General features: G+C 47.9%; 6 protein-coding genes across 11 annotated transcripts; 2 read left to right on the top strand and 4 right to left on the bottom strand.

The window, feature by feature from the left end:
* Positions 1-972: 972 nt before the first annotated feature.
* Positions 973-2,035, bottom strand: LOC114787040 (heat shock protein 30-like). Its single transcript, XM_028974762.1, has one exon. It carries the CDS (start codon positions 1,592-1,594, stop codon positions 998-1,000), a length of 597 nt encoding a protein of 198 aa, XP_028830595.1. The 5' UTR covers positions 1,595-2,035; the 3' UTR covers positions 973-997.
* A 97-nt stretch (positions 2,036-2,132) lies between these two features.
* Positions 2,133-6,871, bottom strand: LOC114787038 (prenylcysteine oxidase 1-like). 4 transcript variants are annotated; one of them, XM_028974761.1, is made up of 8 exons: positions 6,753-6,871; positions 5,585-5,669; positions 4,597-4,713; positions 4,327-4,533; positions 4,089-4,263; positions 3,806-4,017; positions 3,577-3,729; positions 2,133-3,428 (listed from the first exon to the last, which is right to left on the bottom strand). In XM_028974761.1, the coding sequence occupies exons 3-8, from the start codon at positions 4,691-4,693 to the stop codon at positions 2,758-2,760; spliced, it is 1,515 nt and encodes a 504-aa protein (XP_028830594.1). In that variant the 5' UTR covers positions 4,694-4,713; positions 5,585-5,669; positions 6,753-6,871; the 3' UTR covers positions 2,133-2,757. The 4 variants fall into 4 exon arrangements, with proteins under 4 accessions (XP_028830594.1, XP_028830591.1, XP_028830593.1 ...); XM_028974758.1 differs by lacking the exon at positions 6,753-6,871 and adding an exon at positions 6,307-6,380; XM_028974760.1 differs by lacking the exon at positions 6,753-6,871 and adding an exon at positions 6,063-6,298.
* A 475-nt stretch (positions 6,872-7,346) lies between these two features.
* Positions 7,347-10,773, bottom strand: pcyox1 (prenylcysteine oxidase 1). Its single transcript, XM_028973156.1, has 7 exons — positions 10,427-10,773; positions 10,115-10,223; positions 9,837-10,043; positions 9,583-9,757; positions 9,040-9,251; positions 8,791-8,943; positions 7,347-8,596 (listed from the first exon to the last, which is right to left on the bottom strand). The coding sequence occupies exons 1-7, from the start codon at positions 10,433-10,435 to the stop codon at positions 7,938-7,940; spliced, it is 1,524 nt and encodes a 507-aa protein (XP_028828989.1). The 5' UTR covers positions 10,436-10,773; the 3' UTR covers positions 7,347-7,937.
* On the top strand, positions 10,699-13,261 carry fam136a (family with sequence similarity 136 member A). The gene is made up of 3 exons (XM_028973160.1): positions 10,699-10,969; positions 11,624-11,764; positions 12,679-13,261. Exons 1-3 carry the CDS (start codon positions 10,883-10,885, stop codon positions 12,865-12,867), a joined length of 417 nt encoding a protein of 138 aa, XP_028828993.1. The 5' UTR covers positions 10,699-10,882; the 3' UTR covers positions 12,868-13,261.
* Positions 13,262-13,366: 105 nt separating this feature from the next.
* Positions 13,367-19,103, bottom strand: gmcl1 (germ cell-less, spermatogenesis associated). 2 transcript variants are annotated; one of them, XM_028973157.1, is made up of 15 exons: positions 18,719-19,103; positions 17,812-17,987; positions 17,600-17,723; positions 17,351-17,447; positions 17,139-17,236; positions 16,949-17,061; positions 16,787-16,852; positions 16,206-16,290; positions 16,037-16,127; positions 15,045-15,185; positions 14,904-14,973; positions 14,748-14,823; positions 14,517-14,662; positions 14,355-14,442; positions 14,108-14,248 (listed from the first exon to the last, which is right to left on the bottom strand). In XM_028973157.1, exons 2-15 carry the CDS (start codon positions 17,982-17,984, stop codon positions 14,108-14,110), a joined length of 1,509 nt encoding a protein of 502 aa, XP_028828990.1. In that variant the 5' UTR covers positions 17,985-17,987; positions 18,719-19,103. The 2 variants fall into 2 exon arrangements, with proteins under 2 accessions (XP_028828991.1, XP_028828990.1); XM_028973158.1 differs by lacking the exon at positions 18,719-19,103 and having other exon boundaries at positions 13,367-14,248; positions 17,812-17,984.
* A 37-nt stretch (positions 19,104-19,140) lies between these two features.
* On the top strand, positions 19,141-23,367 carry LOC114786450 (3'-5' exoribonuclease 1-like). Of its 2 annotated transcripts, none has more exons than XM_028973581.1 (7): positions 19,141-19,398; positions 21,387-21,556; positions 21,632-21,848; positions 22,477-22,560; positions 22,653-22,762; positions 22,874-22,988; positions 23,072-23,367. In XM_028973581.1, exons 1-7 carry the CDS (start codon positions 19,357-19,359, stop codon positions 23,312-23,314), a joined length of 981 nt encoding a protein of 326 aa, XP_028829414.1. In that variant the 5' UTR covers positions 19,141-19,356; the 3' UTR covers positions 23,315-23,367. The 2 variants fall into 2 exon arrangements, with proteins under 2 accessions (XP_028829414.1, XP_028829413.1); XM_028973580.1 differs by having other exon boundaries at positions 19,141-19,440.
* Positions 23,368-23,867: the final 500 nt, after the last annotated feature.

The following is a 23,867-nucleotide window of genomic DNA, read 5'->3' as shown; positions in this document are numbered from 1 at the left end:
GTTGTCATTCACAAAAGAACGAATCTTTTAACATACAGAACAGAATCACTTCCTCAAGTGATTCGTTCGTTTCTCAGTTCAGTTGAATTGTCAGCAGTTCGGAGGGAGGAAGGAACCATAGCTGACACCTGAATGGAGGATATCCACTCTCTCCTGAATCATTTTCCTCTGGGATCGACCTTTCCCTGTCGTTTTAACAGATTTCGGTTCCAGATAATCAAACCTAAAACCAGCGGAAGCCACGACCGAAAAGCCACGTAACATATTTCCTGTTCATTTGGGGAGCAGAAATCTTTACCATAGACTTACGCTATAATTGAAGTCATGTAGGTTTTTGCCCTAGTCTGTTTTCGGTCTTAGTTCTGGTCTCGGTACTCTCAAGTCTCGGTTTAGGGGCTCTTGACGTTGTTCTCCTATACGTTGTATTGCAGGGGGTTCCAGTGAGTGAACATTACTCAGATCAACTGTAGATAAAAAGGCGTTGCTGTAAAGTGTCATTATTTGTTACATTTAATCATGTTATCTTCATGTTACCCACTAGATTACCGCCACCACGCCCAACCTGGCAACTCTGCCCCGTACGCTCCGCAGCCACCAATATATAAAAAACCTCACCAGGAATGTCCCCGTGGTCACCGGTTTCGGGTCCATACTGGAATCAGAGGTGGATTTCTTGGGTGGTAGTAGCCTAGCGGGTAACACACTCGCCTGTGAACCAGGAGACCCAGGTTCAAGTCCCACTTACTACCATCGTGTCCCTGAGCAGGACACTTAACCCTGAGTGTCTCCAGGGGGGACTGTCCCTGTAACTACTGATTGTAAGTCGCTCTGGATAAGGGCGTCTGGTAAATGCTGTAAATGTATTATAAGAAAAGCAACTCTGTACATTGAAATGAAAGTAACTTTATTTTGGAGACATTTTTCAACATTTTCAACATTGTATTTCATGTAAAAGTGCAAGAATTTGGGTGGAAAGATAAAATTGCATTTAAATAAATCAACTCCAGCCTGCTGGTTCTGAAGAAGTGTATGTCTGTGGCTCTGAGCTCTGCTCTTTCTCGGTGGTCTTCACAGCTCCACTGCAGTTGATGGGCAGGTTCCTCTCCGGGTCATCAGCTACTGGCTTCATTGGTGCCTTGATGGACAGCTGTCCGTCAGCGAAGGAGCAGGTCACCTCCTCAGGATTCACTCCTTCAGGCAGATGAAACTCCCGTCTGAACTCCTGGATCCTGTAGGAGGAGGAGCCTTTCCCGTCCTCCTGCTTCTGCTCCGACTTCCCGCTCACCTGCAGCTTGCGGCCCACCTGCTTGACACTCAGTTCCTCCGGGGAAAAGCCTGGAGTGTCCAACACCAGGGCAACGTCCTCTCCCATCTTCTCCACTCTGCAAGAGGCTGGATTCATGCTCCCTGCTCCTGGTCTCACCAGAGGTTCCTCGAGGAGCTCTTTCTGAAGTTTCTCCAGCAGCTCCAGGCTGGTCAACATAAGGCCTCTCTGAAAGGCCAGAGGTCGGGTGTGTGGCCGGAGACCGTGTACAGGCCAGTGGAGGTCCATGAGTGGCCTGAGGGGAGGCTGAACTCCGTGAAGACACAGCATCTTCAGCAAATGAAGCGTTGATCAGGGCTCTTTCTGGTTGGGCTGTCGAGCTTTATGTACTGGAACTCGGTTTGTTCTGGAACGTTCAGGACTTTTCATGTCATTTCCAGAACCCTCCACTGGATGTCACTCTGGAGACATGGTGTGACGTCACATCACTCGTGTTCTAAATGGGGAAATTCACAAATTTATTACATGGAGTCATCATGGCTCTTCAAGCAGCATAAAGTTACGTCGAATTCACACCGAAACATTTCAAATGTTTATACTGAGGTCACTATGTAAAATATGTATTTATGTATAATAAAATTCAAAATTTTAAATAGAAAAATGAACCAAGCTTTTAATGTCTGTCACAAGGGTAATCTTGTAGTTTTCTAGTTCTCCGTTCTTCTTAAGGAACAAAATAAAACAAAATTTTTCATTTAAAGTGTGTGTGTGTGTATATATATATATAATTTCCTCAAAAACATGTTTGAAGTGGATTTCACTGTGTGATATTTGACTATGTAGAATAGACAGAAACGTTCTCATTTGATTTGATGTAAATTTCCTTTATTTTTTTGTTAAAAGTCAGCACATTTTCTTAAAGGATCTTAAAACCACAGATCTAGAAGCTCGGGTTCCTCATTTGTTATTTATCCTGAGTTAAAATGGAATCACATATTCATTACGTATAATTGATTAATGCTGTGTTTAGTGTTTTAAAATTTTTATTGGACATCTAAGCAACAAGTTCAATTAACATTTCAAATCATATAAAAAATTAGGCAGAAATCAGCCCAAGAACAACGATCAGACAGACGTATGAAGCAGATCAGTGTAGAAGTGGCGTGTGAAGTTTTACCTAAATGTATTGGACAGGAGGTGAAGTACTAGTGCAATTTACACATCACGGCGATCACGTGCAACACACGGCGGCTCATATATATGTATTTGTATATGTATTTGTATATGTATTTATATGTATTTATAGAGGTGTGGCCCTCTCGGTTTGACGAGTTTGATTGTCACTACTACTATTTATCAACCACCTCTTGCAAGAAAGAAAAGCGTCAAATGAATGAAATATATGAAGCGAAATATGTGAAGGAACCCAAACGACTCGTAGAAAGTAAGTGCTGGCAGTATAGAGATGTAGGCTCAGATCCTCCTTCCTCGCTCTACAGCTCTCCACGCAGCCTGGTGTGGAGGTCCTCCTGGTCGATTTTGGCCTCCTGTCCATGCCAGCGGTTGTGGGCCAGCAGCGCCAGGTTCTTGGCTGAGATGGCACTCATTTCCATGGCGCTGGCGGACCACTCGATGGCGTTCAGGTAGTAAAGGTGGTCGTGCAGCACGAAGGAGGGTGACTTGTAGTGGGGGGTGACGTAGGACGGGTACGCCAACCAGCGGTTCTCAGCCACATCATCCCATGAAATGAAGATCTCCTTCAGTTGGTCTTCAGTGAGTGAGTCAGGTGAAAAGAGCTTCCACACCTTCTTCTCGCTGGCGGGGGGTCTCCTGTAGCCTCTCGGGATGCTGACGGGGTCCAGGGAGTGCAGGCTGTAGAAGCTCAGGTCTTTGCGGTCAGTAGTCAGGACATCAGAGAAGCGGAAATCCGCTGGATTCTCACTGGATCCCAGGTAGGAGACGTTGAGGCGGCCGTGGACCAGCGTGGATACGGTCCGGTGGAAGCTGCCGTGGAAGTGGGCGGGGATTGGTGGGGAGAAGTCTATGAAGGCGATGTCAGACATTCCCTGGTGCAGGGGCGTGGCCACAATGACTATGTCGTACAGAGACTGGGCGGGGCCTGACTGATCAATGTACTTCACCTCATATTGGTCAGAGGTGGGGCCTGGAGAGGAGGTGCACAGCAGTAATAAATGATCATTAAACGACATTGGAAGGAAGCTCTCTCTCTCTCTCTCTCTATATATATATATATATATAAAAAAGTAAATATCAAGTTTTAAAAGACTGAGACAAATGTGACCATCGTGTACCATTCTTGGAGGGCCTCCTCTTTAAGGTGATGGCGGTGGCCCGTGCAGGGATGAGCTGAGCCTTGCTGTGGTACAGGAGCCCGCTGCACACCCTCTTGTTGCCCCCCTCCACAGCCCAGAGGCCAGAAGAAGCCCACGCCACGGCCACTGCCCCTGCACACCAACCGCGGTATCAGCCAGGGAGGCGTGGAAAAGGTTTCATGTGGAAGGCAGCTAGACTGGCTCATACCCACGATGCCAGGGATGCGGGCACACTGTCCATAGTTCACACGGGTGACTGGCACAACCAAGTCATCCAAGAAGCTCTGGGAGATGCCCTCAGCCAGCATGGCCTCCCCTAGTGTCTGATTGGCCAGGGCGAGAAAGCTGTCCCCGCCCATGGCGTGTAGGAGACTGTCCACACTGGAGAAGGAATAGCCATCCTGCTGGTACTGGTAAATCCTGGGTGTAAAACGAACATTTAAACAGATCCAAACCATTTCATGTCCTGACCGAGTCCTCTACAGACGCACCTCATGAACTTGCCCATGACGCCGTCCATCCACGTGTTCATTCGAAAGTAGCTCAGGCCGTATCGCCACAGCACGCGGAGGAAGTTCACCACCAACCAGTCGCTCTCCTCGAACGAGAGCCCTTTCCCATCGAAGACGGCCATCTTGGAGGGCGTCGCAGCTCGCGCTTTCAGGCCTGAAATGAAGAGGCGGCGGTCACCGCGTTCATGTCATATCGGTCACCGTATTCCGGCCTCACCAATGTCGTCCACCAGCTGCTTCATCCGCAGGTTGAGCGGGTGGATGATGCACGCCCCCATCTCGAATCCATCCCCGCCGACGTCCTGCGTGGCCACGCGGCCCCCGACCGCCGCGGCCTCGAACACGTCGATCTTCACGTCCGGCCCCATCTCCCGCCTCAGGAAGTGCGAGGCGGCCGCGCCCCCGACGCCTCCGCCCACGATGGCTGCGAGAACACCAGACCGCTTTACTTCCGCAGGGGACATTTCACCTGGACAGTTGGACCTACCGATCTGCTTGGGCTGAAGTCTGGATCCTGTGGACGAGACCTGCCAGATGCCCATCAGCAGAAGGACCTCTACTGCCACGGCTCTCCACATCATCATTACTGATAACAACCAATGACCTGCAACAGAAACAGCTGCGTTTCTACTATTTATAAAGTCCAATTCTACTTTTATTTATTTTCCACCCTTCAAAACACATGGAACTGTTAACACTTAAAATCCCACTTCATTTTACCCACAACAAACCTTCCAAACTACTCCTGCACATATCACTTTATGTATATATATATAACTTATTTGAACTGTATCCTGCACTTGCTGCTTATTGCACTTCTGGTTGGACCTAAACTACATGTCGTTGTCCTGCACTTGTACATGTGGAATGACAATAAAGTTGAATCTAATTTAATCAAATTTGGCAAGAACATTTCTAATTATATGTGGTTTTAGGAGGTTTGCAGAAGACAGTCGTTTTATCCAGTAACTATTAAAGTGGAACTGATGTGATTGTCATTGTGAAACCCTGCAGCACAGCACACAGTGCAGAACGAAATGTGTCCTCTGCTTTTAACCTTGGTGAGCAGTGGGCAGCCATGCCAGGCGCCCGTTACATCCCTGGACGTTTGCTCCCACACGTTCTTTGTCTCCTGTCTCTTTGACGTTGACTTCGTGGGAGGAGTTGGGACAGTGGTGGCCTAGCGGTTAAGGAAGCGGCCCCGTAATCAGAAGGTTTCTGGTTCGAATCCCGATCTGCCAAGGTGCCACTGAGGTGTCACTGAGCAAAGCACCGTCCCCACACACTGCTCCCCGGGTGCCTGTCATGGAGCCCACTGTCACCATGATGGTTAAATACAGAGGACACATTTCGTTCTGCACACGGTGCTGTGCATCACAATGACAATCACATCACTTTCACTTCCCAGCTGTTATTCTATGTATTATTGGTCTGCAATAATACATTTTAGAGTGACTGTATGTAACCTGACCCACGTTATTCAGGATCAGGATGAGTCCTTCTGAAGAGGTTCTGGACGAGGGGGTGAAAGTAGGTCAGAACGGCCGGTTCTGCCGCAGCCTGTCAAAAGACACATTAAAAATCAAGTCATGGCTGCACTTCCAGCGACAAAACACAACTGCCAACAAGCGGGCAAGTTCTTCATTATATTACAGCATTCAAACACACACACACACATTTACATTAAACATTAACACACACACACACACACACACATATATATATATCCATAACCAGTCCTGAAATGTAATAAGCTACTACAATCACTTATAATTATTATTATATTTTCTCTTGCACGTGGTAAAATGCCAAACTTCAACATGAACGCGCACGGTCAACACAACCTTTGACCTTTGGGCGCGGGAGGGACCTCCGTCCCCAGCGTCCCCACTTACTACCACCGTGTCCCTGAGCTGCTCCGGAGGGACCTCCGTCCCCAGCGTCCCCACTTACTACCACCGTGTCCCTGAGCTGCTCCGCCGTCTGGACCTCCGTCCCCAGCGTCCCCACTTACTACCGCCGTGTCCCTGAGCTGCTCCGCCGTCTGGACCTCCGTCCCCAGCGTCCCCACTTACTACCGCCGTGTCCCTGAGCTGCTCCGCCGTCTGGACCTCCGTCCCCAGCGTCCCCACTTACTACCGCCGTGTCCCTGAGCTGCTCCGCCGTCTGGACCTCCGTCCCCAGCGTCCCCACTTACTACCGCCGTGTCCCTGAGCTGCTCCGCCGTCTGGACCTCCGTCCCCAGCGTTGTAGCTCCAGTCCGCCCCCTAGTGGTCAGTCTGGGGACGGCGGCCATTTACAGACGGTAGTAACTACAGTAACTTCGGATCCACCAGTTTTCCAAATTCTTCCTGGTTAATTATCAATTCTAGGGAAAAAGAGCCATGTTATTTTATCATTTAAACAAATCCAAATCTAAAGATTTACTACTTCTAGGTCTGCCAAATGTGCTGTTTTAATTCCTTGTTGGATTAAATATCTGCAAATATTTGAATCCTGACCCACTGAGTAAAGCACCGTCCCCACACGCTGCTCCCCAGGCGCCTGTCATGGTGCCCACTGTCACCGAGGGTGAAGGTGCAGTGTTTCACAATGACAATCACTTCACTTTCACTTCAAATAGTTAAAGTTAAATACACTCACTGACTCTCCTTAACCGTTAAGTCGTGTTACTCAGAGCCCACCCTGGAACACTGGCTGCAGGGCTTTCCTGTAGGTGCTCCTAGACTTTGGAACCGCCTTCCCTCCTTTGTAGTCTTCCTGCACAACAGCTCTCAAGAGCTTCAAAGCGGCAAGTTCAAGAGTCAAAGCTTCATTGTGATGTGTAGAGTACAAGGTGCAAAAATTTACAGCCCAAACAATTAACATTTGCGAGTGCAATAAATAAATTCCCTATGCAATAAAGTTCCAATAAAGTTCGGAATAAGAGATGAAAGCATTTCTTTCCACAAAAAATGGGAATGTTTTACACGAACAGACATTTCTCATTCCAGCCTGAGCTTAATGAACCCCAAGTTAAATAATTTAACATAAAATATTCTCAACTCGTACCACAAAAAAAAAAAACAGTAATCACACTCTTATCCAAGTGAGAACCGCTTTGGTGCTTCGTGTAGCAGACAGCTGGTCACCCAAAAGAGATCTCATTTCATAAAAAAAAAAAAAAACCTTGATCAGCACCAGCTATTGTATAAATAAAATCAGATAAATCTTCAAGGAATAGAGCCTGAGACAGAAGTGATTACAAAAGGGCCATTTATTAGTATTGAAAGAGCAGGTCAAAATAAATCTATTATTAGAATAAAAACCATTGGTCCCTATATAACCTGAATCGGATCAACGAAACCCCATCCCATCTACACACGACAGGTCTTATTCCAAAAGCAAGGCACCGGAAATCTTCAACAGTCCCACACTCCTCAACCGGTGGGACAAGAAGCACAAGAAGACGAATCACGCGTGAACAAATACATTTAGGTGTTCTTCTCAGTTTCACAGTGTTCACAGGTTTACAGTAGTAACGCTCCATCATAAAAATGATATTCTGTCATTCATACTCTGTAGTAAAAATGAAGCAGCGAATCGGTGCTTAAATCAGGGGCTGGTTGCTTTGATGATTAAATTGCACGTTTTTACATTAAAACGAATGGATCCTTTTCTCTGCTTCGTTACAAGAACTTTTTGAAAGAGCAGCATGTACGAGAGTGGCTGTTAGAGGGAATTAAGAGTTCTGCATGAACTTCATTCTTCTCTGTTACTCGCTGGGATTAATAAATTAAAACCAGCACTATAAAGTAATGGCTCAGATCTCCACGCTCCTTCCTCGCTCTACAGCTCTCCACGCAGCCTGGTGTGGAGGTCCTCCTGGTTGATTTTGGCCTCCTGTCCATGCCAGCGGTTGTGGGCCAGCAGCGCCAGGTTCCGTGCAGAGATGGCGCTCATTTCCATGGCGCTGGCGGACCACTCGATGGCGTTCAGGTAGTAAAGGTGGTCGTGCAGCACAAACGGGGGCGTCCTGCGGTGGGGGGTGCTGTAGGACGGGTACGCCAACCAACGGCTCTCAGATACATCGTCCCACTCCAGAAACATCTGCTTCAGCAGCTCCTCAGCGAGTGGCTGAGGTGAGAACACCTTCCACACCTTCTTCTCGCTGGCGGGTGGCGGCACGTAGCCTTTCGGGATGCTGACGGGGTCCAGGGAGCTCAGGCTGTGGATGCCCAAGCCTTTATGGTCAGTAGTCAGGACATCAGAGAAGCGGAAATCCGCTGGATTCTCACTGGATCCCAGGTAGGAGACGTTGAGGCGGCCGTGGACCAGCGTGGATACCGTCTGGTGGTATCGGCCAGGGAAGTGTGAAGGGATAGGTGGGGAGAAGCCTGTGAAGGTGATGTCGGACATACCTTGGTGGAGAGGCGAGGCCACAATGACAATGTCATATACAGAATGGGCGGGGCCTGACTGGTCCATGTAGTTCACCTCATATGGACCTGGACAAGGAGGAGGAGACAGGGCAGTTTCATAAAGCAACCTAATACGTGTTTCTATAAAGTCAAATTTTGATCCTGAACATCTGATTGGCTTACTGCACATTTCCAATATACTCAATATGAAAGCAGAAGTTATTTTCATTAATAGAAGGGGTTTGATCCCCCTTGCTGTAATATGGTTTAGGGGTACATGCCATTCTTGGAGTGTCTGTTCTTGAAGGTGATTGCAGTGACACGTGCAGAGATGACTTGAGCCTTGCTGTGGGACAGCAGGCCGGTGCAAACTCGCTTATTGCCTCCGTCCACCGCCCACAGGCCCGAAGATGCCCCTGCCAAAGCCACGGCACCTGAATGCCACGAAACAGCACCATGCGACGGTTACGTCTTAAACGTTCCAAACGAGGCAGCACACAGTCAGCAACGAACACCAAGGTGTCTCATACCCACGAAACCATGGATGCGGACGCTCTGTCCATAGTTCACACGGGTCACTGGAGCCACGATGTCATTCAGGAAGCTCTGGGAGAAGCCCTCAGCCAGCATGACCTCCTCTAGTGTCTGATTGGCCAGGGCAAGAAAGCTGTCCCCGCCCATGGCATGTAGGAGCCTATCAACACTGGAGAAGGAATAGCCATACTGCTGGTACTGGTAAATCCTGGGTGTAGGTGAATAAACAAGACACGACGGTTAAGAAAAAATTGAGATAATATATAATATTAGAAAATAAATGCCATGCGGTTTTAGTCAATTAAAATTCTCAAATTGCGACGTACTGCTGATTTACATTTACAGCATTTATCAGGCGCCCTTATCCAGAGCGACTTACAATCAGTAGTTACAGGGACAGTCCCCCCCTGGAGCAATTTAGGGTTAAGTGTCTTGCTCAGGGACACAATGGTAGTAAGTGGGATTCGAACCTGGGTCTGCTGATGTACTGCTTCATCTCTCTACTGTCCTAGATGAGTTTTTTGTAGAGCGTGACCCACCTCATGAACTTGTCCAGAACACTCTCCACCCACATGTGCATTCGAATGAAGTTCAGCCCGTATCGCCACAGCATGCGGAGGAAGTTTATTATGAACCAATTGCTCTCCTCAAAGGACAGCTCTTTCCCATCGAAGATGGCCATTTTAGAGGTCACATCATCACGTGGTTGGAGACCTCAAACGGAGACAACGAACTCTATGAAAATGTCACCGCAGACAGCCACCTGGCCTGCCGTCTTTCAACTCCGGCTTACCGAGGCGGTCCACGAAATGCTTCATGTGCAGGTTCAGCGGGTGGATGATGGACCCCCCCACCTCGAATTCACCACCCCCGATGTCATGTGTGGCCAGGCGCCCGCCAACCGTTCCCGCCTCGAACACGTCGATTTTCACACCCGCTCCAAATTCCTGCCTGAGGAAGTACGCAGCTGCTGAGCCTCCGATGCCTCCGCCCACGATGGCTAGAAGAAACGGGACATGGTCAGGACGCCCCGCGAAGGCCTCGGAACTGACGGAATGTTGGCACACCCACCCATCTTCTTAGGCTGTTCTCGGAGCTCGGGGGCCGAGGCGAGACCTTCTCGCCCGATCTGACAGCTCCCCAGGAAGAGAAGGATCTTTACACAAATCGCTCTTCCTGGCTGGGATGAAAAGTAAAAAGGAAGACGTGTGGTCTCGTCCAAACATCCAGAACTGAACTAAAACTCTGAAACGACTACAGTTGGATCAGATTCGGGGGGAAAAGCACAATTTGGGCCTGAGCCCAAAACGAATTAAATCTTTTAAAGGCCACCCCGTTCATTTTTCAGACAGCTAATTGAGAGTTATAACTTGACTTACTCACCATGATCATGATACCAAAGCTGTATTACCTTCTGTACGTAAACGTGCGTGTATGTAGTTTAACTAAGAAAAACTGAAAATAAGTTACGCAGCGTCGGCTTGGCGGTGTAGGCAGCCATTCCTGCAGTTTGTTGCGACACTTTTTGACGGCACGAAATCCGGTGTTGTGCCAAATAGTGACTCCCTGCCGAAAGCAGCTACAACTTGTGCGATTTATGTCACTTTTTCGGTTGTTCGTATTTGAAAAAAACACTAATAACTCGGTAGAACTCTTGTCGTATCGGCTACGTGTGGTGAAAGCAAATTTAAGTCGAAATGCAAAACGCTGGACGGGGACGGGGGTGAGATTCCGGCGCGGCACCGGAAGCGGAAGCGGCGCGACCCCGGCGCGTGCTGCTCTGACGGAGGTGACCTTAGCAGCGACCGGTGTTTCCACTGCGGCGCGGATCAGGCGAGCATGGCCGAGGCGCACCAGAACCGAGTGACCAGGGCGGTCGAGGACATGGTGCAGAGCCTGGAGAAGGAGCATATCCGCAAGATGCAAGTAAGATGCGAGCAGGGGGACATTCCGGCCCGAGCCTGCGGCTTTTAGAACTCAGTAGTTACAGGGACAGTCCCCCCCTGGAGACACTCAGGGTTAAGTGTCTTGCTCAGGGACACAATAGTAAGTGGGGTTTGAACCTGGGTCTTCTGGTTCATAGGCGAGTGTGTTACCCGCTAGGCTACTAGAACCCTATTTGTAATAAAACAGGGTGCGTATGGATGCATATCATCATAAAACAATGTACCAACTGATTAATGAACTAATTGACATTTTTCCTACCCATGGACAGCGTGTTTGTTGATCTGGAATTGTTTTTAGAAGATTCATGATGATTTAATGTGTAGAAACGGCATGTTGTCCTTGTACCGTTTGTGTGTGGGGGATGTAAGTGGTTTAGACTGAATGAGTTAAGTTTTTTAAGTGATTGTCATTGTGAGTCTCATCACACAGTGCTGTCATGGTGCCCACTGCTCACCAAGGCTGATGGTTAAAAGCAGAGGACACATTTTGTTGTGTCACCGTGTGCTGTGCTGCAGTGTCTCACAATGACGATCACTTCGCTTTCACTTCAGAGAATCCCATTCTGCCCACAATGACAGTGATTTTTTTATTATCGTACATGATAATACACTCGTGACGTGTATTTGTGTCTAGGGACACATGTTCAGGTGCAGTGCGGAATGTTGTGAAAGTTCCACCAGCTCCATGAGCCAAGTGCATCAGTGTATCGAGCGCTGCCACACGCCGCTGGCTCAGGCACAAGGACTCGTCACCACAGAGCTGGAAATGTTTCAGGTACGTTTTCCCAGTTCTCATGTGCCGCTACTGTAATTGGGCATGTTTTATAAAATCACGAGTGAACACCAACTCCACATACCTGTCATGGCTGCCCACTGCCACCAAGGGTGATGGTTAAAAGCTGAGGACACAATTTGTTGTGCACTGTGTGCTGTGCTTCACAATGACAATTGCTTTTTTTATGATGTACAGTAGAGGCCAAAAGTCTGGACACCTTCTCATCCAACGTGTTTTCTTTATTTTCATGACCATTTACGTTGGTAGATTCTCACTGAAGGCATCAAAACTATGAATGAACACGTGTGGAGTTCTGTACTTATCAAAAAGTGGAGACCTGACCTCCACAGTCACCGGACCTGAACCCAGTCCAGATGGTTTGGGGTGAGCTGGACCAACAAGTGCTAAACACCTCTGGGAACTCCTTCAAGACTGTTGGAGAAGCATTTCAGGTGACGACCTCTTGAAGCTCATCGAGAGAATGCCAAGAGTGTGTAAAGCAGTAACCAGAGCAAAGAAACTAGAATATAAAACATGTTTTCATTTATTTCACCTTTTTTGTACATGTGAAGATGTGAAGTGATGTGATTGTCTCTTGTGATGCACAGCACACGGTGCACAGTGAAATTTGTCCTCTGCATTTAACCATCACCCTTGGTGCTGCAATGTACATAATGTATAAGTACAGAAGTCCACGTGTTCATTCATAGTTTTGATGCCTTCAGTGAGAATCTACCAACGTAAATGGTCATGAAGATAAAGAAAACATGTTGAGTGAGAAGGTGTCCAGACTTTTGACCTGTACTGTGTATATATACGTGTAATGAAATTCCCTCTTCGTGTCCCATGACACTTGTGACACTTGCTGTGTGTTAAGGCCAGAACCTGAACCGACACGATTCTCCCACAAACAGGACCGGTTAACCCGCTGCACCATGCACTGCAACGACAAGGCCAAGGACCTTTTTGACTCCGGCGCGAAGGAGCCGGCGGTGCGGGCGCTGATGGACGGCTGCGTGGGCGGCTGCGTGGACGACCACATCAACCTCCTGCCCAGCGTGACCCGCAAGCTGAAGGACAACCTGAGCTCGATAAAGCAGTGATGTGAGACGTAGACGCGCGGAGACTCGCCTGGACTTTACATCGGAGCGCTTTGAAAGGGCGATGAAGCTGAGCCGTTTGCTGGAAGGATCCGTTTTGGTACTTTGGGTTGATTTGGTCTGAAAAAGGAGCTGTTGGATAGTCTGAGCATGCTCAGTCGGGGGAAGCGATTGGCACGTTAACCAAAGATGCAGAAAAGTGAATCTTGTTGTTGTTGTGGCGTTGCCTTTCCGGCGCTGTCCTTCTTCCTGAGCGCATCGACGTTCAGGAGGAACTCATCAGTGCTGAACACATGAATCTGTGAAGTCACATCAGGCACAAAGTAATGGCTTCATTACACAACCTCTGTACACGTAACAGTCAGTCTCGTCTGTCATTAAAGCATTTCAATCAATATCCCTAAATGTCCAGAAGTAAAAGAAAACGTCGGGTTTGAGTTGTCGGCCCTATTTTGCATATTACAGTAAGGGCGGGGTCCGTGTAATGAGTTCGAGCGCACACTCCATCTTCAACGCATGTTTAATATTCAGCTGGGAACTGAACAAATCAAAAGGACATTTTCTAGTAAGCCATACAAGAACGAATGGACAAAAAAAAAAGACAATTAACAGCTGAAGTCGTGAATGTCACATCAAGAAAATGACAGATTTTTTTTTTTATCTTTGCTCTTCGGTTCTTACTCATCTGCAGAAACACCAGGTAGCAGGTGGTCACTGCTCAGCCATTTTATTGGACGTCATGTACGCAGTGTAATACGCATCCTTTTAGTTTGGTCCAAAATTCCAATTCTTAAATTAACTATAACAATGGAAATCAATGTGAAATCATTCCTTCAGTGAAATGTCCCAGTTGCGAGATGGAGAAATCCTTCAGCACCAGTAAACCGGACCGAGCACCATGATGCTGATCCAGGCCGTGTGAAATAAATAGGAATGAGCAACAAAACCTCCTTGGTCACCACACGAGAATTCTTTGGGAATATGGCCGCGCCGTAACAAATAGCTGCCTTGTCGTATACGTGGCCATTTCCATGCAACTGGTTAGTTATACATTTGGATTAATAATTTAAAACAAATAAAAGCACTGTAAATAAAACATTACAATGTTTCCATATGATAAGAAAAAACAAGGCGTATTAAAAGGTTACTGATGATCTATTGATCAGGCTGTAAGGAGAAGTGTTATGGGGCATGGCGGTGAAGCTGCTGGTGTCACCGTGTGTGTATAGGCAGAAGGACAGAGTCAGGACACACTGCGGGCACTGCTCTCCGGCTCCGGGGCGTCCAGGGGACGGTCCGACTTGGGGGACGTATACAAAAAGTTGCAGCAAACGTACAGGGGGAAGGACAGGAGCCGACTGTCCAGATTCATCACCACGTACTCCTGGAGAAGAGAACATTCGTACTGTTCTACCAAGGTGAACATGGACATCACGTCTTCCTTTTACCGTATTTCAACTGCGAAGCAAGGTAGACAGTAACTGACAGACCTGGTCCTTCTCCAGGGTCAGAAGTTGGTAGCCCGTGGTCCGACTGCAAACCAGTTTCCCGCTGTTATCGAAGGAAGCCAGTCTCAACCTGAAAAGAGCCAGTACCGTCACCATGTCTTCATGTCACCAGCGCATCTATATAACGCATCTCCCGCCACCGACCTGTACGCCAGGTTGCGCCGCGGCTGCAGACTCACGGCGCCCCCGCATGGCTGGCTGAGGCTGTTCCTCTTGAAGACGATGAAACGGTTGGTGTAGGTCACCAGCAGGTCAAAGCCGAAGTTAAAGCCCGTCCACCTCCAGCAGTACTGGAGAAGAGGCGCTGGCGTTATACCCGGTCATGGCGCGAGGGGTTAAATAGCTGCGTGATGGAAGCAGGGCGGAGTCACTCACGTCTCCATCTTTGCTCAGTTTCCTACCGCACCTCATGCTGCTCAGCTCGAACTCCTCCTTGTTGGCTTCCTGCGGGCTGTGGTGACGAGAAAGAGAAGAAAGGGTTCCATCACCTTCACATGGCCCTGTGTGACATTCGGAAGTCGGTGGCCTCACCCGATGTCATTGTCGTGTTCCGTCCTCAGCATGGCGAACCACTGCTGCTTGTACATGGAGGAGAGCCAGTCTGCATTTCAACAGGAAGCCCAAAATAAGAACCAAACGGCGTGGAGAAGAACGGCCCTGACAGTGACTGACCTCGCGGGAGGATGTTGTCGCGCTCCAGGATGCGCGCAGAGGCCAGGTCGTTTATGATGTACTGCAGTCGCACGTGTCTGAACACGGCGGCGTAGGCCACGCCTTCTTCTGTGTCGAGGAATGGCTCCTCTTCTCCAAGTTCTGCACACAACACAGGGTTTCCCAACCCGACTGGCATGGAAACGTGCGTGTATTCGTGTGACGTTTAACTCAACAGAATGCACTGTTAGGTTCTGTGTGCTCCAGACTAAATTAGTAGTGAGTTACACTGGATGTGTGTGGCTGAACTTTGAGACAGCAGCCAAATTATGCACCACAGACCCTGGAGGTTTCAGTTCAGCTCTTGAGTTGATGAAGCAGTATGTCATTTTACAATAAGTAAAAACACACACACACACACACACATATATAAAATGAATGAGAGACGTGTGGAATAGAGGCTCAGGCCATAATGCTATGCTGAAGTGTATGTACTGGAGGCATCAAAACGTCCCATTAACTTTGAACCTGGTGACTGAATTGTGGGTCTGCCGCTTTGCGTTTTAAAGATGGAGCTAGTGCCACCCACTCAGATCCATTTATGCCATTTTCATGACTGCACTGGCCAGTCGATCAGGTTCGCTGCGGGTTAAAAGCGCCATGCTGTTGAGAGGTTGCAGCCCACGCCCACACTCAAGTGCTCAATTGTGTCTTAAATGCTCAAAGCTCGCAGTTTTCAAAAAATAAAATTGTTTCGTTCAGAATTTTTCTGTTTTCATTTTGCTGAAAGTTTCATCTTATCACCATGTTCTCAAAGTGGTTTTTTAATTTTTTTTCCTTTTCATTGATCTGAGCCATTGTTAATGCTTTGCAGTCAAAGAAAATTTGTACGACAAGGGGGTGACTTTTAAGTCAAAGCTGGCAAAATAGCAGACTTATGTTCACAAATGTTTTCAGTTTTACAAAAGCAGAATACGTAAGTATTGGAGAACAGACCATAAAAGTCGACCTACCACTCCTCCGTTTGCAGAGCCACATGTCAGCATCAGCCAGCAGCTGCTTGAGAGGACGCTCCCATGCTGGATTGAGCTGCAGGAACATCCACTGTGAACAGGGAAATAATTCAGGACAACAGCTGTGAGTGTAATGACGCTACAACCCGTCAGTCCTGGTCATCTGTACCTTTTTAAGCGCCGTGTAGATGTCCATCTCCACCTGCATCACAAACAGGTCAGACGACTGGATTAGCTGTTCCATCACGTCCACTCTGGAACAAAAACCAATACGTTTTTCTGGCAGAAATTACTGACAAAGAGGCAGAAGAAGAGATTTTCGTATCAAAATGGACAAGTTCAGAAACAAAACATGTAAATTTAACTTAAATGCATCCAATAAACATTAAATAGCGAACATGTTCAATGGCTGTAGGGTAGGGTGTAGGTTCAAACCCCCCTTAATGCCACTGTGTCCCTGAGCAAGACGCTTAACCCTGAGTGTCTCCAGGGGGGGACTGTCCCTCTAAATACTTATTGTAAGTCATTCTGAATGAATGCATCTAATAAAGGCCATAAATGTAAATTAGTTTCTGTCCTAATATATATCAGTAATATCGGTCACGTCTATTAATGTGATCACGATAACGGATCACTACGCAAATAAATAAATAAATAATAATAATCATAATTTTCACCGATCACAATAGACCAACATATCTATGCTTATGCCAAATCATCAACAATTTTCTGAACTGGTAAGACACCTACCCCAACTCCTTCATTAGGTCCACGTTCTGATTGGTCATAAAATTATTAAGGAGCCACTCTAGACATCTGTAACACATACAAAAAGCAGGACAATCTCATGAAAACAAAGTTTAAGTGGTTTATCGTGAGGAAAAAACATAAAAAAAAACCCAAATATCCCACTTTTTCATGACCGAGTCCAGGCCATAGATGCTTGCAGAGGAGTAATATCCACAAACAGTCTTTGCGCTGACATTCTCCTTCATGGTCTCACCACACTGCTGAATCAGCCCGTCCTAATCAGACACCATGATAATGTAGCTTCAGGATCCACAGTACTCGGATGTTCCTGACATCATTTCATCATACTGACCAACTGGAGCATGCAGGCAGCAGCTAGAATGCTGACAACTCGACTCGGCTTGATCAGGACGTCATACCGGTAGAGGGAACCAAATACAACCTGCAGGGCTGAGACAAGAAATATGGGCTCAACACAAGTTCAGACCAAAGCCTGAGAGTCCAGGTGAAGTGTGCCGTATTGATCGACAGATCCGGCGTAGCAGACAATTCGGTCACTCTCACCTTCCGTGTCAATGTTCTGATCTGGGATCTCCAGCTCAATCACCATCATGTTGGACTCCTTCCAGGATCCACTAAACATGCTGGAAAAATATCCAGACTACAGGGACAGAGGTGGAACAAAACCATCACACAACAGGACTTCCTGCGGGGTGACATGTCATACCAAAAACCCACAGGCAGGGAATACCGAGACTAACCATGCTAGTGCTCAACCATTTGAAAGCATGCTTAGTGGACAGGAGCTCCCACCTGACAGAGGTAAACTTTGTGTAGGTTCCATTCCTGACCCAGAGCACAGATCTGAATGTCGCTGTTTTCCCCGTTTAGAAACAAAGTCTGGTAGATGTACTTAGAAGTGCTTTTCAACTTTTTCCTACCAGTAAAAAGAGGACAAAAATACTAAGATTCGGGTTTACGGAATGATAATAGCATTAACTTAGGCATGAGATTTCATGAAGAACCTGCGAGGTGTGTCCAAGAGGCTCTCCTCCTCCTCCGGCTCGCTGTCGCAGTCGCAGCGCGAGCTCCTCTTCCTCTTCTTGCACTCGCACCCGTGCCCGGTCCTCTCGCACGGCGCCGCCTCCGCCTCATCCAGGCGCGGAGCGGACTGGAACCTGCTGCTCAGAGAGCCCATCGCCTGGAGAGCCACGCCCAGCAAGTCACTAGAGCCCTCATTCATATTCCACTTTCTCTAGTAACCATTTCCTTGTGTTTATGCAGCGCTTCGGCATGACATTTGTATTCAGGGTTCTTACGCATTTTTACTAAAATAACTTCCATGACTTTTCAATCACTAATGCAAATTTCCATTACATGTAAATACATTGTCACTATTAAAAATACCATTAAGGTTATACACAATTATATTTCTGAAATCTTCAATTATATTTAAAACTAGACACAATGCAATTGCAGGGATACAAAAATATAGTTTAGAGATCACGCCACAATTATATTGTAGATATCATTTGAACATTCACAATACCAAATAATATCTCCATCTTATACATTCATGCGTCAATCCGATTTCAGTTCATTTTCCAGAACTTTACTTCAGAAAAAAAACTTTACATGCTTATTACATATTTCAAAATGGTAGGGTGCTAGTAGCCTGGCAGGTACCACACTCGTCTATGAACCAGAAGACCCAGGTTCAAATCCCACTTGCTACCATTGTGTCCCTGAGCAGGACACTTAACCCTGAGTGTCTCCAGGAGGGGACTGTCCCTGTAACTACTGACTGTAAGGCGCTCTGGTAAATGCTGTGAATGTAAATGTACTCATTATTATTATAATTCCAGGCCAGACCACCTACTAGCTTTAGCTCGCCAGCTAACCCGCTGACGCTGCTGCATTCCGAGCGCTCACCTGGTCAACCGAGGCACTAAAATCCACAAAAAACGACCAGAGAAACCGGACAGACAGACGTGGGCGCTGGCCGGGGGACCTCTACATGCCGCCGTCCTCCGGGAATGTTTTTGTTCGCTGTCGCTTCGTCGCGGTGAATCGGCGTGAAGCGCTGCGGTGAAAAGCGGCCGCTTAACCGCCACCCGCCGGACCGGAGGACGCCGGACGGCTCGTTTTAACGGCGTGTTAATGTGGGGAAATGTCAACCCGAAAGTATTTGCTAGTTTAAATATAAATAAAAGTACAAAATCAATACAATTTCTACACAGCGGTACATTTCTTGGCAGAAATCAACCAACCAACCGAACAAAAGCAGCGAGCCGCGGAGTCGGGACCCTGCAGCGACTCTCCAGTCCTGCGGGTGGCGCTGTGTGACGCCGGGACACATGCTGAACACGGGGCCGGAAGCTGAGGAACAGCTCTTAAACTACGATAACTAAATATCACCAGCAAAGATTAGGCGACAGCCTGGTGGCCGTCGTCGCGTCGCGTCGCCGCGCTTTATCCGTCGCTGCCCGCCGGTTCTCCGCCTCCCGGTTGCCGCGGTTCCCTCTCGGCGCCGAGACGCGGGAAAAACCCCGTGACGGCGGTTCGGCGGAATGGAGGAACAGAAGGAGAACATCCAAGCTGCGGACAAAAACGTGAGCTCCGCGTCGGCGTCCGGCTCGTCCGGCGGTCCCGCGGTGAGTGTGGGTCTGACGACGGAACTTTTCTGGGTGGTAAAAACGGGTGGTAGTAGCCTAGTGGGTAACACACTCGTCTATGAACCAGAAGAGCCAGGTTCAAATCCCACTTACTACCATCGTGTCCCTGAGACACTTAACCCTGAGTGTCTCCAGGGGGGACTGTCCCTGTAACTACTGATTTTAAGTCCCTCTGGATAAGGGTAAACGCTGTAAATGTGAATGTCTTGGGTGCGCGGACCTGATGTTCTTTCCTCTGGAAAGATTATACGAAATTTTTTGTATTCAGCTGTAGCGTTTAATTTTTTTTTTTGCATAGCGCACCAAACAGGCTTGGACCACCATTTACATTTTACGGCACTTACCAGACGGCCGTATCCAGAGCGACTTACAACGTGCTTCCATGTCACCATGGATGAAGCGGTCAGTTCAGGTTCACTAGGACCCCCAACTATGAATACAATCTTTTTATTCAGACAAGAAGAAGGTTACAAGTTCATCTAAATCTTCTCTAAAGAGGAAGGTGTTGAGCTGCCGTGTGAAGGTGCTCAGTGACTGAGCTGGAAGTTCATTCCACCACCGAGGGGCCGAGACGGAGAAGACCACTCCTGGTCATTTCCATGCACATCGAGGACACAAACCACATAAAACGAATAAATACCTGAATCCTTAAATCATCTTCTGTTGAGTGCAGCTCTCGCAACACGGCACCTATAACATTACGCCGTTTTGCATCGGTATATGCAAAGAACGACAGGACAGGGACCGCAGCTGTACGTTAACAGCAAGTAACTTTCTGCCTTAAGCCAGAAATATATTTGCTGTGAGATACGTTTGCGTGTCCATACAGAAACTGTCCATTTAGGAAGCGACACTGATCGACAGTCAATTTGACATTATAGGCAGTTACCAAGACGTTGCCAATAAAGGTCCTGCAGGTGGTGACCACAGACCACTTCTCACTTCCTAAACTTTCTGGTTTTGGTCACTTTTGAGTGCTGGCGGTGCTTTTACTCTGGTGGTAGCGTGAAACTGAGTCTAGAACCCACACAGGTGGCTCAGGTAGTGCAGCTCGTGCAGGACAGCACATGAATTCAAGCTGTGGCAAGAAGGTCTGTGTCTGTCAGCGTAGTGTCCAGAGCATGGAGGCGCTACCAGGAGACAGGCAACCCAGCAGCAGGACCTCCACCTTCGTGCAAGGAGGAACGGGAGGAGCACTGTCAGAACCCTGCAAAATGACCTCCAGCAGGCCACAAATGTGCATGTGTCTGCTCAAACTGTCAGAAACAGACTCTGATGGTGGTACGAGGGCCCGACGTCCACGTGGCATTTGCCACTGGCGTCCTGTGCTCTGAGCACACGTGACAGATTCTGGAGACGCCGTGGAGAACGTTCTGCTCCCTGTAACATCCTCCAGCATGACTGGTTTGTGGGGTGGCATTTCTTTGGGGGTCCGCACAGCCTTCCATGTGATCCATGAGGTGGCCTGACTGCCATTGGTTACCGAGAAGAGCTCCTCAGACCCCTTGTGAGACCATATGCTGGTGCAGTTGTTCCTGGGTTCCTCCTAATGCAAGATAAGGCTGGACCTCATGTGGCTGGAGTATCAGCAGTTCCTGCAAGATGAAGGTATTGATACTATAGACTGACCCGCCCGTTCCCCAGACCTGAGTCCAGTTGAGCACGTCTGGGACATCATGTCCCGCTCCATCCACCAGCACCATGTTGGACCACAGGTGCCGATATTTCTGCGCCAGTCCAGTATAACCAAAATCTCCCCCATTGGCCAAACGTATATAATATACGGTTTACGCCTCACAGCCGTCCTCTCGGTTATACATTTTATATTTAATAATGCTTAACGTCGTATTTCTCAAAAAGCCCCGTCTGTCCTAACATCCATAAACACCATTTCCCCCCGTAACCCTCCACGTTCCCATTGTCAGGTCAAGAAGTGCGGCACCACGTCCAGCAGTGTTGGGGACCCCGTCACGCCCTCCCGGGGCGAGTTCGGTGACCCCGTTTACAAAGAGATCGCGCTGGCCAACGGCCACATCAACCGCATGGACCGGGACGAGCTTCGCCTCAAGTTGGCCGAGCTGAAGCTGGACACCAGGTCGGTCCCGCGCTGCGCTCCGAGGGCCCCGGGCCCCGTACGCGTGTAATGTTGCGGCCGTTGCCGTGTGTGCAGGGGTGTGAAGGACGTGCTGAGGAAGCGGCTGAAGAGCCACTGCAAGAAGCAGAAGCTCCTGGTGGCCGCGGCCGAGGGCGGCGTCACCGACACGTACTACGACTTCATCTGCGTGGTGGACTTCGAGGCCACCTGCGAGGAGAGCAACCCGCCGGGTTTCCTCCACGAGATCATCGAGTTCCCCATCGTCCTCGTCAACACGCGCACGCTGCACATTGTGAGTTGGTGACGGGCGGAGGCTGCGTGTAGAGAATGCCAGATTTTCACTTCTCACTTCTCATTTCAACCCTGATGCAGGAGTTTGTGAAAGTGATTATTATTATTGTCACTGTGATGCACAGCACATGGTGGACACAACTAAATGTGTCCTACGCCTTTAAGTCCCTCCAGGTTTTGTGATTTTTAATTTTGTTTTTCTAGTGAAATAAGTGAAAATTGCAAATCATCTTACATGCTTTTATTTATGTATTAATTTAAAACAATTCAAATGATGCCATTTAATGTTGGTTATAAATTAAAAAATGCACCGATGCCCTTTTTTCCCCAACAACGTGTTTCTGAAATGGCTATATATGTCTAGAGGAAGGGTGGTAGTAGAATAGTGGGTTCCTGCCTGGAGTGTCTCCAGGGGGGGACTGTCCCTGTAACTACTGACTGTAAGTGGCTCTGGATAAGGGTGTCTGGTAAATGCTGTAAATGTAATGGAGTAACGAGCATAAATGAAAAGGAACGTTGACTAAATACAAAAGAACAAAAACAGTTCTTGCTGGAAAGACTTAAATAAATAAATAAATATTTTTAAATATTATTTTTTTAAAAGATTTTTGTAATATTTGTGTTTGGAGGTTGACACTTTTCAGGAATACGTGAAACCAGAACTAAACCCCAAACTCTCGGACTTCTGCACCCAGTTGACTGGAATTACACAGGTGAGGGTTTGAACTCGTATCCAATGTTTACGTCGACATTCTAGGTATAAGTGAGTCACGTTTGGATTCTGGGATTCTGCTTCCTCCTTCAGGAAATGGTAGACCAAGCGGACACATTCGGTAACGTCCTGCGGCGGGTGGTGACCTGGCTTCAAGAGAGAGAGCTGGGCACGAAATACAGATACGCTCTGCTGACTGATGGGTATGGTTCTCATAATTATGTAAATTGCATTAAATATCCAGTAGAAAGGGGCCAATAAGAATGAATGAGTCATTCTAGTCTCACATTTGTAATGTTATGCTGTTTTTCCAGATCCTGGGACATGAGTAAGTTCCTTAACATGCAGTGTAAAATCAGCCGAATCAAACATCCAAAATTTGCCAAGAAATGGATCAACATCAGAAAGTCCTATGGAAACTTTTACAAGGTGTGATTTCCACCCAGTTAGACATGCAGAACTTGTAATGATGGTCATTCCGTGCTGATCCGAGACCGCCGTATTCCTGCCAGGTCCCGCGTACACAGACCAAGCTGAGCAGCATGCTGGAGAAGCTGGGGCTGCAGTACGAGGGCCGGCCCCACTGTGGCCTCGACGACTCGCGCAACATCGCCCGCATCGCCACGCGCATGCTGCAGGACGGCTGTCAGCTCCGCGTCAACGAGCACTTGCATGCGGGCGAGGTCCGCAACGTGCCCAGCTCCGCGCCCGTGGAAGTGTCTCCGCCTCCACATAATCCAAGAAGCCGAGACTAATGACCTGTCCCCGATCCCACGCCTATATCACGTTATTAAATCTCTGGATCGAGTGTGTGATGTCTTTCTTTACAGATCAGCATTAATGGAATCAGGCACAAGCGGAGTTGTGCGTTATGTCTCCCCTACGTGCACCGCTGATGCTATCCACTTGGGTTGGGTTTGTTCTTTTTGACCATTACCTCTGCACGCTCTGCGCTTCTCAGCCATAGTGCCAATTTCAGGTCTTTCATTTAATATTACCGGATGATTTCCTGCTGCTGCAGAGGCTATGTAATTCAGTCATTGAGCTTCATTTGCACACAAGATGCACTCTTTTAAACCCCCTGCCCTGTTGACATCAATAAAAGCTGCCTTGGGCTTTTTGAATGGAGATTCTTTATTTCTTCTTACAGGTCTTGTCAAAAAAGTGTTTTAATTTTTTTTATAAAACAGTAGACCCCTTAACATGTCAGGACAGCATCAAGATTTAAATCAAGCAGTTGATTCTTAGACCAAAGAATACACCCCAAATCCATACGTGCAAATCAAAACTGTCCAAAAATCGTCCTTA

Source organism: Denticeps clupeoides, chromosome 3, assembly GCF_900700375.1.
Source record: "Denticeps clupeoides chromosome 3, fDenClu1.1, whole genome shotgun sequence".
NCBI classification, from domain to species: domain Eukaryota; kingdom Metazoa; phylum Chordata; class Actinopteri; order Clupeiformes; family Denticipitidae; genus Denticeps; species Denticeps clupeoides.
The sequence above is the reverse complement of the archived record's forward strand: the minus strand, read 5'-3'. Positions and strand labels throughout refer to the sequence as shown.